Source organism: Podarcis gaigeae (genome assembly GCF_964106915.1).
Source record: "Podarcis gaigeae genome assembly, chromosome: 7".
Lineage (NCBI taxonomy): Eukaryota > Metazoa > Chordata > Lepidosauria > Squamata > Lacertidae > Podarcis > Podarcis gaigeae.
The window spans coordinates 79,867,623-79,882,283 of NC_139683.1; the positions used below are offsets into that span (position 1 = coordinate 79,867,623).

A 14,661-nucleotide genomic window follows, 5' to 3' on the forward strand; every position below is an offset into this window, starting at 1 on the left:
GAAGCCCACTAGTTATTTAGCAAGTTATGATGCAGAATGCACACTTTCCGACTTTTTAATTTTCTTCTATACACAACTAGAAGCCTCCTTGAAGGGTGGGAAATGACTTATACAAAATCCGAGAGACTGTACACTTTTGTGGCGTGTGCTTTAATGAAATGGAAAGGCATGTCACAGGCGTACTACTCCTCCTTCCCCCCCCCCCACCAATTGAGGCATGCCGCAGCCTTGGGGCCTTGTCGCAGCTGTTAATCCAGCTTGTGATATGCATTTCACTTCTGCAAAGAGACATGCCAGGAAATACTGCAGCTCTAATTGCACAGTGTTAGAGTGCATGGAACATATTATATTTATTGGGTTATAGTTCTTCCTTGATATTAATAGTCAAAAACAGGGCTGACAAATGGAGGCAAGCGCTGAGATAATAAAACCTCTTACTAGTATTGACGCCATCCTGCTGACTGCCACAGTGCTTTTCCAGGAACACGTTACAGCTCAATTCAGCTAGCCCCAGAATTCATCACTTGTTGAGGAATAATAATAATAATAATAGGATACTGTAGAAAACGTGATTGTGCTTATTATCTTTTATTCAAGCTAGAGCCTTGTCTCCGTGTGTAGGCTTGTTGTTGTTGTTTAGTCATTTCCGACTCTTCGTGACCCCATGGACCAGAGCACGCCAGGCACTCCTGTCTTCCATTGCCTCCCGCAGTTTGGTCAAACTCATGTTTGCAGCTTCGAGAACACTGTCCAACCATCTCGTCCTCTGTCGTCCCCTTCTCCTTGTGCCCTCCATCTTTCCCAACATCAAGGTCTTTTCCAGGGAGTCTTCTCTTCTCATGAGGTGGCCAAAGTACTGGAGCCTCAGCTTCAGGATCTGTCCTTCCAGTGAGCACTCAGGGCTCATTTCCTTAAGAATGGATAGGTTTGATCTTCTTGCAGTCCATGGGACTCTCAAGAGTTTCCTCCAGTACCAAATGTGTAGGGTTAATGTGGCTTTAAAATGTAAAATGAAAAAAGATTCACTAAATCACAGGGCAGGTAGTTAGCTAATAGATATAGTTAATGTGATAAAATCGTTGAGAAGGTGAATAAATTAAATGAAGTCAGGTATTCCAAGTGGGGGAGGGAATGGCTCTCAGTGGTAGTCCCAGATGCACATAACCCACCAGAATCACCAACCAACCCAAGGACATAGTGTTGCTCTCCTCTGTTATGAGTCCCGTGGCAAAGCCTTTGAGAAAGTGGTTGGCTGTGGAAGTGGAATGGGAGGAGATGGAGAGTTGGAACTGAATGACCTATGAATGGGTTATTATTGCAGGGCCATTGTGTTTTCCCTGGTCTGAGTCTACCCACCACCCAACATTTCCATATCACCCCATGTTTTCTTACCCTTCATCCACTTCCCACTCAGTTACCGTTTCATAGCCTATTTGCACTCCCTGCCTTACTCATGAGGTTTTCTTTTTTAAATGGTCATAGATTCATGGACTTCCCCAAACAAGTCATTTTTGTTGTCTTCATTTCCTCATCTGTGTTGGGCGATAATATAGTGACCTAGTTCTCAGGAGCTATAGGAGGAGAAACAAGGTTTTTTTTTGTTTTGTTTTAAAGGAGATGACCAACTTGGTTTGGGAATGGGTGGTTTTTTTTAACAGATTTTTTACCATTTAGATTTTTCTCGTTTCTTGCTGTGAGGAAGCAGGATAGGGAATTGAGGTACAGGGATGGAAGAGCAAATGATACGATGAGGTCCTGTTAGACTTGCATCAGGAAGGACTGGATTCCAGTATGAACATTGCTCATGGTTTGGCCTTGGGCAAATCTCTTGCCTTGGTTCCCCATGGGTAGATGAAGATAATAGTTGCCTTGGTAGATCAGGCTATGACAGTATTTTGTTTTTGACAGTGGTTACTCAAATGCCTTCTACAAGGAAGGCACAATGGTGGAGGTTGAAATATTAGAAACAGACAGATCTTTCATTTATCTGCTATGGCTAATGGCCATGGATAAACATACCCTCCATAAATTTGTCTAATAATTTTTCAGCAGCTGCCTACATTAAAAAAAAAAATCTACAATCACATTTTGTAGTCATGAATTACGTGTAAATTATGAGCTGCATGAAGTAATAGCTCTTTTTGTCAGACCTAAAGTTGTCAGTCCACCTTCATTGGGTAGTTTGGGTAGTATAAGTCAGGGAGAACATTTTCATTCACAATATTCATGCCCCTTGTTTTCCTCTGGAAGCTGGAAAACTTCACTAGGGAAAATGCTCCTACTCCGTGATTATTTTAGTTGACCTTTTCCATATTTATTGCAGCCATTTTGAGATTGGAATAATCTAGTGATGGATTGTTTTGAGGCTAAAACTGTTGAAGATTTGGAGGCAAATTGTCAAACATCATTTCGTGTCACGCTTTTATCTTTTCATTGTTGTATCTCATTTTCTTACTTGTTTATTTTAGTAAGCAGTGCTTAGTATTTGTACAGAACAGCAGCCTATAAAAGTTAAAAGAGAAAGCCCACAAGCGCACATACAGAGGTCAGCTCAGGAGGTTTCTGCTGACAGGGACAACCTTCCTGTTCTTTTGATGCATTTTATGTGATGTATATATTATTCAGAGGCCTCTAATATGTGGTCAATATCAGTCTCTGATTGGTGATTGGTATTGTTACTCCTGTCTGTAAAATCAGCCCAGTATTGATTGATTGATTGATTGATTGATTGATTTCAACTTATTCACTGCCCTATACCTGAAGGTCTCAGGGCAGTTCACAACAAGACGGCAACATATAAAATCAAACCCAAAGCAGTAACCCAGAAACTCCCCCCCCCCACAAGCCACATTCTAAAAGGTTGTTGGATGTCAATAAGATCAACCAAAAGGTAAAGGTAAAGGGACCCCTGACCATTAGGTCCAGTCGTGGCCGACTCTGGGGTTCCGGTACTCATCTCGCTTTATTGGCCAAGGGAGTCGGCCTACAGCTTCTAGGCCATGTGGCCAGCATGACTAAGCCGAACCAGAGCAGCGCATGGAAATGCCGTTTACCTTCCCCCCAGAGTGGTACCTATTTATCTACTTGCACTTTGACGTGCTTTCGAACTGCTAGGTTGGCAGGAGCAGGGACCGAACAACGGGAGCTCACCAAAGGCCTGGTTACAAAGGAACGCTTTTGCTTGGCTCCTAAAGGTGTATAATGAAAGCGCCAGGTGAACTTCCCTGGGGAGAGCATTCCATAGATGGGGAGCCACTGCAGAGAAGGCCTGTTCTCGTGTTGCCACCCTCCGGACCTCTCAAGGAGGAGGCACACGAAGAAGGGCCTCAGATGATGAACACAGAGTCTGGGTCAGTTTATATGGGAAGAGTCGGTCCTTGAGATATTGCGGTCCATTATAATAAGGCTTGCATTCTTAGTGCCAAACACACAGTTCCCACACTGTTGTTTATTGTGAATACAGGGGGGCAGTTTGCAGTGGAGAATTGGTGGGTGAAGGAATGGGTAAGCAGCCCATTCAGGCTCACCGGTTACCCTCTGCCTTGGAGACATGGAGGGAAGGGAATTCCACCCTTGCTTCATAATGTATAGTTCCACCCTTACTGACATTGTTGGGAGCTCATACAGAGATGAATACTCAGACAAATGACTTCATTCTCCTTTGTGGCTGCACGGTTTTATAAAGCATGTTCTCCAATAAATGAGAGCATGTGTTGCAGTGTGGGCCACCAGGCCAGGCCTCTTGTTGCCAGGCAGGTTAATAGTTGTTGCCTGGCATCATTATTGGGTAACCGGGTTGCTGGGGCAAATTGTATGTTGCAAATTGGGTGGGTGGGACCATAGTCTTTAAATATTGGTGCACTCTGGTTTCTCTTTCTCTTTGCAGAGTGCATCGGATCACCCGCCCGCCCGCCCTCTTTTCCGGTTGACCTTGCTTTGCCTGTCATGGGGTCGTCTGCCTTGGCGCAGGGGCCTAGTAGGAATTTTGCCATTTGGTGATTGGCTGTGCCATTTGGTTTTTGCCTACTACTCAGCAATTCGTCACAACTTGTAAGGTTGTGGTTAGGCATTGGTTATAATATGCTGGTGGTGGAGGGGTCAGGTTAGGCCGTGCCTGCCCCTCCTGTTGCGCTGAAGGGAATTCCGTTAAAGGAATCCTGGGGCTTGCCATGATTTCGTCCAATCCCTGTCATGGAACCAGGGCTGCCCAATCCCTGTCATGGGAATCCTTGTCATAGGACCGGGCCGGCAAGCTTTCGGGGAGTTGCTGGGGTGAGCGGCGTGGGTCCGACGCTTAGCTCAAATGATCCCCAAGTTAGACTTTCCCTTCTACTGGCTACCGATCGGACCTCGGGATGTCAGTTCTGTCCCAGGCGGGGGGACAGATAGTCATAACCAATGTCTAAACAACCACTCACTGATTTTGTATTTAATAAAGTTGTGGCCAAAATAGTGCCCAAAAACCAAAACTAAATTACGTGTTATGTGTGAAGTTATTTGAGGGGTGGCCTGGGGACCTACACACGCAAAGAGAGGAAAGTTTTCCAGGTTGCAACTTGACAAACTCGTTCATTTGCTTAAAAAGAAGATACAGTGGTACCTCGGGTTACATACGCTTCAGGTTATATACGCTTCAAGTTACAGACTCCGCTAACCCAGAAATAGCAGCTCAGGTTAAGAACTTTGCTTCAGGATGAGAACAGAAATTGCGTGGCGGCAGCGCAGAAGCAGTGGGAGGCCTCATTAGCTAAAGTGGTGCTTCAGGTTAAGAACAGTTTCAAGTTAAGAACGGACCTCCGGAACGAATTAAGTACGTAACCAGAGGTACCACTGTAATGGGTGGGTGTGGGCATTGTACAGCTATATCAGTTCATCCGTGTTGGAGGAAATCACAGATAAGGAAATGCCACTAACTCTCTCAAAACCTATATATCAAAAAATCTTCATAGATTTAAAATTGACAGAGAGAAATACTGTTTCATTCAGCGCGCAAGTCACCACATTTTTCGTTATTTTGCAAAAGATAGTAGCATAAATGGATATAGAAGAGGATCGTATTAAATTAACGAAGCACAGGTCCATCAATACTGATCAGCTGAGATGCATTAACCGTTAACATGGGGATGCATCTCTGTTCTTAAGGTGTCTCCACTCGCCAGTTCTCTTATTTTCTGGAAACTGAGAGCAAACTACGGGAGGCGCATTGACTTGTAATTGTTTAATGGCTTCTTGAGTGTTGCCAGCCTGACTCCTAGGCTCATGCTGAGAAGCAGCTCTGAGAAAGTGGCTCATCATGGAATTAAGCGTAAGATTGCAGCTTTTCATGCCCCTGCACGCTGACCCATATCTGCGCAATTGCAAAACTACAAAGGTACAGGAGCTATGACTTACCATATTTTTCGCTCTATAAGGCGCACCAGAGCGCAAGACGCACCTAGTTTTTGGAGGAGGTAAACAAGAAAAAAATATATATTCTGAATCTCAGAAGCCAGAATAGCAAGAGGCATCGCTACGCAGTGAAAGCAGTAATCCCTCTTACTCTTCTGGCTTCTGGGATAGCTGTGCAGCCTGCATTCGCTCCATAAGACGCGCACACATTTCCCCTTACTTTTTAGGAGGAAAAAAAATGAGTCTTATAGAGCAAAAAATACGGTACTCTGTATATGGTCCTTTTCTGAGGAATACTATGGGAGTAAAAAAGAAGAGCAAGATGGTTTGTTTGTTTTTAATCCCTCCAAAGATCTCTTATGCGGACCATTGCCCTGGTCCTATCAGCCGCCACCAGTGTGGTAGAGTGAGAGTGGGAAATATTTGGCATTGTTCACTTAATTAAATACGTTTTGATTAGTCATCACTATTCAAATTCAAATTCAAAATCCTTTATTAGGCATAGTCATCACTATTAAGAGCACACAGAGTTCCTATTAGTGTTCTTTAGACATAGGCGACATTTTTTCCCGTGGTTCATTTGGAATATGACGATGAAATGTGATCTAATTTGAACAGTAATTGTTTGCGTTAGATGTTGTACCAGTACGAATTATCTTTTGTGAATAAGAGTACAAAGTGCGGCGGAATCTCTTTGAGCATCTTACGACCTTGGTTCTCTCTAGAACTGAATGTTGTCAGATTTCTGCTGCAAAATGAAAAGCATTATAAATGCTTGTTGTACACCCAGTGCTAGGGATGGAAATTTATCTCTTCCCCCTCTCCCCTTTTTTGCACATTGAGATAAGTAGACCAGAGGAAACATCTCATTAGCTACATCAATTCTGCTGCATTAGAGAAATACTTTGCACCAGGGCTTTTTTTCCAACCAGAACTCAGCAGAACTCAGTTCTGGCACCTCTCAGGTGGGTGCCATTGCCATTCTAAGAGAACAAGGGAGGTGTTCATTCTGAGTTCCAGCACCTCTTTTTTCTAGAAAAACAGCACTGCTTTGCACACAGCTAAAGAACTGTGGCCTATCTTGCCTGGCACAGAGGAAAAAAGGAAGTAAAAATGGGAAGATAAATAAAGTGATACCCATATTAACTTTCCATTGCTCTAAGAGGCATAGTATACCTCTAGTTCCAGTCCTGGTTGCTCCTGCTATTAAGGTGGGATGCATTTTATAAACAAACAAATAAATACATTTACTGGTGTTTGTGGATGTGGGCTTTTGCTCTGGCATACAGTACTGTCTTGTCACACTGCAGAAAGCAAAAGTTATTTCTATATTATTAACAGACGTGAGAACGTAGTATATCTAAAGCTACTTCAGGAAATAATAATGAGAAATTTATAGGGTGCTGTCTTTCAGAAGTTGTTGTGATTGCTTTTATGTTTGCTGTGGGCCTTATGTAAGACTCACCCATCCCCCTTCGCGCTATACTCCAGACTGGCATAGCACAGTGGCTAAAAAACAGAGCTACAAATCAGGAAGTCCCTGAATCTTGCATCTGCCGTGATTTTACTATGTAGCCTCTCAAACCACTCTTTCAGACTACCCTCTGCCCCTCCCCACCTGATGATCAGTGTGGTGCAGTGGTTAGAGCATGGGTAGGCAAACTAAGGCCCGGGGGCCAGATCCGGCCCAATCGCCTTCTAAATCCAGCCTGCGGACGGTCCAGGAATCAGCGTGTTTCTACATGAGTAGAATGTGTCCTTTTATTTAAAATGCATCTCTGGGTTATTTGGGGGGCATAGGAATTTGTTCATCCCCTACCAAAAAAAAATATAGTCTGGCTCCTCACAAGGTCTGAGGGACAGTGGACTGGCCCCCTGATGAAAATGTTTGCTGACCCCTGGGTTAGAGTGTTGGACTAAGACCTGGGAGATCAGAGTTCAGATCCCCACTTGATTTACCTTGGAACCTGTGTCTTAACTAAATCAAGTGACAAGGCACTTTGTTTATTTATTTATTTATGTTGCGGGTGGCGCTGTGGGTTAAACCACAGAGCCTAGGGCTTGCCGATCGGAAGGTCGGCGGTTCGAATCCCTGCGATGGGGTGAGCTCCTGTTGCTCGGTCCCTGCTTCTGCCAACCTAGCAGTTTGAAAGCACGTCAAAGTGCAAGTAGATAAATAGGTACCGCTCCAGCGGGAAGGTAAACGGCGTTTCCGTTTCACCAGAAGCGGCTTAGTCATGCTGGCCACATGACCTGGAGAAACTGTCTGCGGACAAAACGCCAGCTCCCTCGGCTAGTAAAGAGAGATGGGCGCCGCAACCCCAGAGTCGTTCGCGACTGGACTTAACTGTCAGGGGTCCTTTACCTTTTTTGAGTTACTTTATGATCTCCGTTTAGCAGCCAGTGGCTCTTTTGACAGTGGAATTTGCTGCCAAGGAATGTGGTGGAGTCTCCTTCTTTGGAGGTCTTTAAGCAGAGGCTTGACAACCATATGTCAGGAGTGCTCTGATGGTGTTTCCTGCTTGGCAGGGGGTTGGACTCGATGACTGTCCTTTGATGTCTGCAGCACTGGGTGATGGTTCCCTTGCACAGAAGAGCTATAGTAGAGCTAACACTTCTGACAGAACTTCAATGTCTTCCTCACATTCAGTGCTTCCCAATGGAGGCAGTTCACACATCCAGCTGCCATCCGTCAAGTGCTGAACCACCAACCAAAGGATGAGAAACCCAGTGAGATAATACATGTATAGACTAGTTTCTCCCAAAATTCACATTAAGGAGGTGACTTTCAGTAGCAATGACCCCACACTAGAATACTTTGCATTATGAATAATGGAAGATACAACTTTTGTAATTACTCAGTAGCTATGACTTGGATCTCAGGTGTTTTCTCTGTGTATGTAAAAGGGTGGTGCTTGGCAATGCCCCCCTGCCAATATATACCCACACCAGCAGCTGTTGGCAGGGTGGTGTTCTCTGAATGTCCAGCTCCTGCATTACAGGGAGGGGTGAGGCAGTGGCGAGGTCAGTGTGGTGCAAACACACTGGCAGGAGTGCATGGTTAGCTCCATTGGTGCTTTTGCACTATGCTGACTTTGCTGCTGTAACACACACACACACACACACACACACACACACACACACCCCTCTCCCTGTAAGCAGCAGTAACAAAGGTGGCAGGCAGTCAGGTGAGCACCGCTACCCTCCCCTGCTGACTGCTCCTGCCTCACACCGTTCCCAAGTTTGTGTGTTTTCAGTTCTGCTTCCTGTATGTGGAGTTGGTTGACTTCTTCCTTATTTAACACAGGCACAAGCTTAATTGGCTGGAGCATGCACACACAAAAATCTGCACAGTTATTCACACCCAAGTACATTTCCTGTGCTTATGTGTTATATATTGGATGGGTCTGCCTATATTGAGGCTTTCAGCTTAACTATGTGCAATCCACACCTTTCTTTTCTGTGTTTCCTTGCCTGCAATGGAATTGATAAAATAATTGACTCCCTGTGTGTATATGTGACCTTTAAGTTAATTGCTTGTCAGCCCTGCAAGAATGCAACATTTATTTATATAGATATTGCCTGCGATTTGGATGGGGGTGGGCGGTTGATCTATCTATCTTTGCAGTGATAGACTTGGCTTTGGGCAGCTATTCAGCATAAAAAGACCAATGGTCTTCGCCAGCAGATGCCCCTATATCATCATTATTGCATAACTGCTCCAGCACAGCCTTGCACAAGTGTCAGGTTACTTTATAAAATGGGTTCTGTAAGTGTAATTCTCTTTAGTTCATCAAGTTCTCTGATTTCCAAGTGTATTTTTAATAAGAAAAGTCCAGAATAGATAGTTGATCTCATTGTCATTTAGAGTGAACTGTAGCTTTATAAGGTTGTCTATTTACTTTATTTAGGGTCAAGTTATGTTCAGAAATGGAGAGAGGATGGGGACAATCAAATTTACACAGTTCCAAGGTAGGTGACAGATATTTATTTATCCATTTGCATTTATATTATTGCGGTTTGTAAAGCATGCAAATATGAGATGCATTTGTCCTAATAGCCACTTTGCACTGTATAGTAGGTTGAAAGGAAATTAACTGAATATGTGGTAATAAAACGTGGCAGAATGCCCAGAAATAATGGGTTCTCCTTTTTGTCAGTGGGGCGGGGGAATGCATTGTGTGAAACTCTCTCTACTCTCTCTCTCTACAAAGAAGGCTGGCCTTCTTTGCTTACAAAAATACATGGCAACCTACATGTGATCTGGCATACAGAGTGGATAAGTGTGCTGAAAATGTATTTTATAGAAATAACATGTGCTAACCTCTTGTCCCGCCTGAAAAGTGAGACATATTTAGAACTTAGAAAATGAGAGCTACTGCTCTAATAAGTCATTTTCTACTGGCTTACTTTCCTTAAAGAAATAAAAAAATAAAATTTAAAATATATTTTGAAACCTAATCATTGATGAGGAATTACAACAGTGCAGTGACTTGGGTTAGTTCCAGGCGTACAGCTTAACTCCTCCCTTGTAGAGAGGGTTTTCATGCTCCAGACTTGATCAGCCAGCTTCCTCATGTCTTCCCTGTTAAGCTATATATTCCTTGAAACATTTCATAACATTTGGATTATTGGGGGGAAAAACACTTTTTTTCCTTACATTCTCACACCATGTTTAAAAGATCGTACTGAAGGGTTTTTTATGATCAGATCATTAGGGCTGTCAGTTGATTACATAACCTTTAGTTGCCTGAGAACACAATCCTATGCATGGTTCCTTAAAACTAATTCAAACTAATTTGCTCTCTCTCTTTTGCTCTCTCGCTCTCATACACACTTCCCTCTGAAAGAAAATATCAAAGGCCAAACAAAACAAAACTTAGACCATTGCATTTGGGACCCACATCAATTGGGATGTGGAACTAAGTGCTTGTCCTCACTTCTGCCTGGAAGCATGGGTCTGAGGGGTTTTCCCCCTTTCCTGCTCCTTTCCCGCTGTTTAGCGATAGATAGGAACAAATGGCAATCTGGAGAAAACCTGAATTGCTGTCTCCTCTGATAAAGCACCAAAGAATGGTTTTCCCCAGGGGGAAGCAGCAGGCAAGATGAAGTATGGATAACCCCTGAGAGTGTTTTGGATGCAGGGAGTGTGGCTCTACTAGTCCTCCTGGAGTTCTTGGTGGTTTTCAGTACCATCTACCATGGTTTCCTTCTTGATTTCCTGGCTGGGTTGGGCCTTGTGGAAATTGTATTTCGGGGGATCTGGTCTTGTATGTTGGACTGTGTCCAGAAAGTGGTTCTGAGTTCTGCTGTTTGACACCAGAGGCTTGGCTTGTGGTATGCAACAGGGTTCTGTTCTGTCCCCAGTGCTGTTTAACATCCACACAATATATACTGGGAGATGGCATTCAGAGTTTTGGAGTTAAGAACTGCCAGTATGCTGACGACGTTTGGCTCTATTGCTCCTTGTGCAAAGATAAAAGTTGATACCCTTGAATGTTGCCGGGTGGAGTGGATGAGAGTGAATAAGATGAGAATAAATCCAGGCATGGCAGGTTTGGTGTTGTCTTGGGAACTGAGATTCAGCATGTTCTGGAAATCGCTTAGGTGTGTTTCTTGATCCTGTGTTGTCCCTGGATTCTCAGGTTGTGGCAGTGGCAAGGTGTGTTTCTGCAGTTACATCTGGTGCACCAGCTGTGACCTTTCCCAAGTCAATCTTCTCCATGTTACCCACAACACACTCCACACAGGGCTACCCTTGAGGAGCAACCACAAGCTTCAGTTGGTGCAAAACCAGTGCATGATATCAAGGTAATGCATCGCTGATACTGAAAGATCCCTATTTTCCCCTCTCTGCTCAGTTCAAAGATCTCATATGAGGAGCAGGTCTAAGAGGAGGATCAGTCCTGAAGCAAAAGATCTACTGTAGTATACATATAATCTTCAGTCGGAAGCAATTGTTTTCAAACCTACTGACTGCCCCTCTTTCATGGAAATATGCAGTTGTGCTCATGGCATCCCCGTGAATTTCTGCTGCACTTGCTGTTCCCTGGATCATGGCCAAAGGCTATGATTTAATTGAGTCCCACATCACATCTGCACTTCTCAGCTATCAGAAAATGGAAATACTTGCACTCACAGATCCATGTCTTTTAGAGGTGACAATGGTATATGATTGCATGCACGCTTCATTGTTAAGTTTGTGGTTGGTTAGAGGTTACTGTATTTTACTTAGGCCTTTCTGACTTCACTAGGCTTCGCAAATTCCTTTATTTTTTTATCATGGCAATTTGAAAATCCTTCTTTGCTGGAATGTCAATGGCTTGGCTGGGGTGGAGGGAATTTCATATGGTAAGTGCCTGGTAGGAACAATTTTAAGTACCATTGTATCTCTGCTACCTATTATCTGTTTCTAGTGGGACTTTGTCACAAAGATGTGGTTGTTGCAGTTCCATTGCAATTTCACGTGTAACAAAATGTATAGTTCAGCTTTTGCTTTCTAAATGAAATCTTTTGAAAAAGCATGCATTGTTTGAAATCTTTGGAGCTCACTTATCTTCTTTGCTAGTATATCCACCATGTTAAAATCTGCACCAAGACGTTCATTCCTCCCTCTTTTTACATCGCTAACAATTTCTTCCTTGAAGCTTTTTTTTAAAGCCAGTTTTCCTTCTGGGCCTACAGCCAAGTTGATAGGGATGTATGAAAATATTGTGAATGGGCTTTGATTAGTGCTAGTTAAAACCCAAAAGATTTGGAAGAGTTTTATGTAGATTCTGCCTGGAGGAAATTGAGTACTATTTCTGTGCATGGAAAATAATTAGGTAGAAAGGATGGGTGACTGTTTCACACGTACATGAATATCCACTTGCTTTCTTTACAAGTGACTGGCAGCTCAGTATGTGAAGCCACTCCATTTAAAAACAATGTCATTGAGGTGACATGAAAGTTCGTTTTGCAGTGCTAAATCAGTGATAGCCAATGCCCCAAGACACCGCTCGTCATTGTGAACTAGCCCTTAATTGCTCCATCTTTTTCACTAGCTCTAGGTATATGTAGTTTGCAGATCAGGAAAAAAAGCACGAGTCCTTATTCAGACGATTTGGAGAAACTTGATTTTATTCCAGCTACAGCGGACGCTTGGGTTGCGAACGTGATCTGTGTGGGATGCACGTTCGCAACCTGAAGCACTGCGTCTGCACATGCGCATGGTGTGATTCAGTGCTTCTGCACATGCGTGGCCCCCGGAAGTAACCCGTTCCGGTACTTCCAGGTTTTGGCGAGTCCATAACCCGAAAAAATGCAACCTGAAGCATGTGTAGCCTGAGGTATGACTGTAATTGAAAAATTTGTACAGACATGCTATAGCTTGCTCTTGTTAGTTATTTTCTACTTTTTACATCTCTCATTGCTTCCCTACAATAAATGCCTCCAAGGCACTCACTGGCTCAAATACTATTTTTTTTTCTTTAGCAAGTTGGAAATCAGGAGAAAAATCTGTTCATTTCCCTGAGTTCTTCCATCATTACATATTGATCACAATCCAGCACAAAGTTAGAAATGCATAAGCTCTTTGAAATAAATTGAATTAAGTGTTCATTTGTGCTAGATTGTGGCTAATGTACTAAAGCTCACTGCAGTCTATGCCTTCACAATGTAAGTACAACATACTGCCTTTACTACATTATAATAAATATATAGGACAAAAGCTAAAATACATGTACTGCCTACTGATTTGAGTAGGGCTCTTCGCATGCTTAACTTTCTCTGCACTTTCCTTCAGATTTCATGTCTTGCGAAAACTCTTTCTGTATTGTGCTACCTGCTGAAGGCATGGCTGCCATGGAACCCTCTGAGTTGCAAAACACAAAAATACATAACATAATAACAAACAAAACACACACACACAGCCACACAGCTTGAGGCCACGAATTGTTTAATTAGCCAAAGGCCTGGGAGAGCATTCCACAAATGGGGAGCCAACGCAGAAAATGCCTGTTTGTATGTTGCCACCCTCTGGGCTTCTCGTGGAGGGGGCACACAAAGAAGGGGTGGGATCCAGTGTTTCTGGCCCCTACTCTTCCCACTTAAACTTTACAACTAGGTAGGAGCAGGTTGTTTATTTTTATTAAATAAATAAAAAAGTATAATTCTGTTTGAGAAGTCACTGCCTTGAAACACTAGGTTTTGCTAAACAGAGAAATGACCACACACACACCATTAACTTGCTATTTTCTGTTGTGTGCGATGGTGGCATTTTTTTTTTAAATTTTTGTAGCATTGAGCATTTTAATAGCGAACTGAAAAAATTAAGACTTGTGTTGCTTCTCATTGTGTAAATATGGACTCCCTATGCAGAGCCGTGAGAGGGGAGCCTTTCCTGTCATTTTGACTGTTCAAAAGGTCAGCATAAAAAATGTTCTCATACAAAGCAGTTCTTGTCTGACTTTGCTAATGTGACATTTGAAGCAAGGTTGTGACAGTGTGATGTGACAGCAGGCTAACATTGTCTAGCATTAACAAATAGCATGAGGTCTGGCTGTGAGAAGGAAGCCATTTGCAGACCAGTCAGTCTCATCCAAATGTCAAGGGGAAGAAAAAAGCTCATCCTAATATATGCGTACTTCAAACGAAGCCCTTTGAGCCACAACCCAATTGATATGGGATTCTCCCTTTAGTAGAAGTAAACTAGTTTGGATTCAGATGCATGTGCTTCTGCCATGCCTTGAGTTAAAAAGCCACACACTCTTCCTTTTATTTACATGTGGTCAAGTCCTGTTTTAACATGTGCATGTCTAGCTGCAGCATTATGGGCTGATTGCATGGGAGCAGTTACTGTAACAGCGTGTCAATTATCATTCCGGAACTGGTGACTACATATACTTCTCCTGTATTTGAGAGGTCAACCAAGCCTCCAAGTGACCAACCTGGAGGTTGTGTAGATGTTGTGATTGTAGCTGCAAGGCTGAGCAGCAGACCCTTCTAAGGCATATATTGGATCTTGGCCCACCAGCCTCTCCTAAACTTTTTTCCCTCCGGGCCATGCTTTCAGAATAAATATTTGCTTGCACTGCAACAATTTTTTATTAATAAGAAATACATTGAAAAACATAAAGACACAACTCCTAGCAGTGCTTGATTAATAACATAGAACACAGCTACCTTATAATATGATCATGGGACATCCAGAAAGTATAAAACAGTGCAGCTACTACATAACAACATGCATCATTCCCAAAATATAATATTGATTGCCTTAGAATCTTCCTTCCA

General features: G+C 43.1%; 1 protein-coding gene across 1 annotated transcript in view; it reads left to right on the top strand.

Moving 5' to 3' along the window:
- GABBR2 (gamma-aminobutyric acid type B receptor subunit 2) overlaps positions 1–14,661 on the top strand; it is a 277,930-nt gene that overhangs the window by 137,307 nt on the left and 125,962 nt on the right. Inside the window, exon 8 of the mRNA XM_083749682.1 lies at positions 9,300–9,360. Coding sequence (XP_083605808.1) covers positions 9,300–9,360 — 61 coding nt within the window. The remainder of the gene's footprint in view (positions 1–9,299; positions 9,361–14,661) is intronic.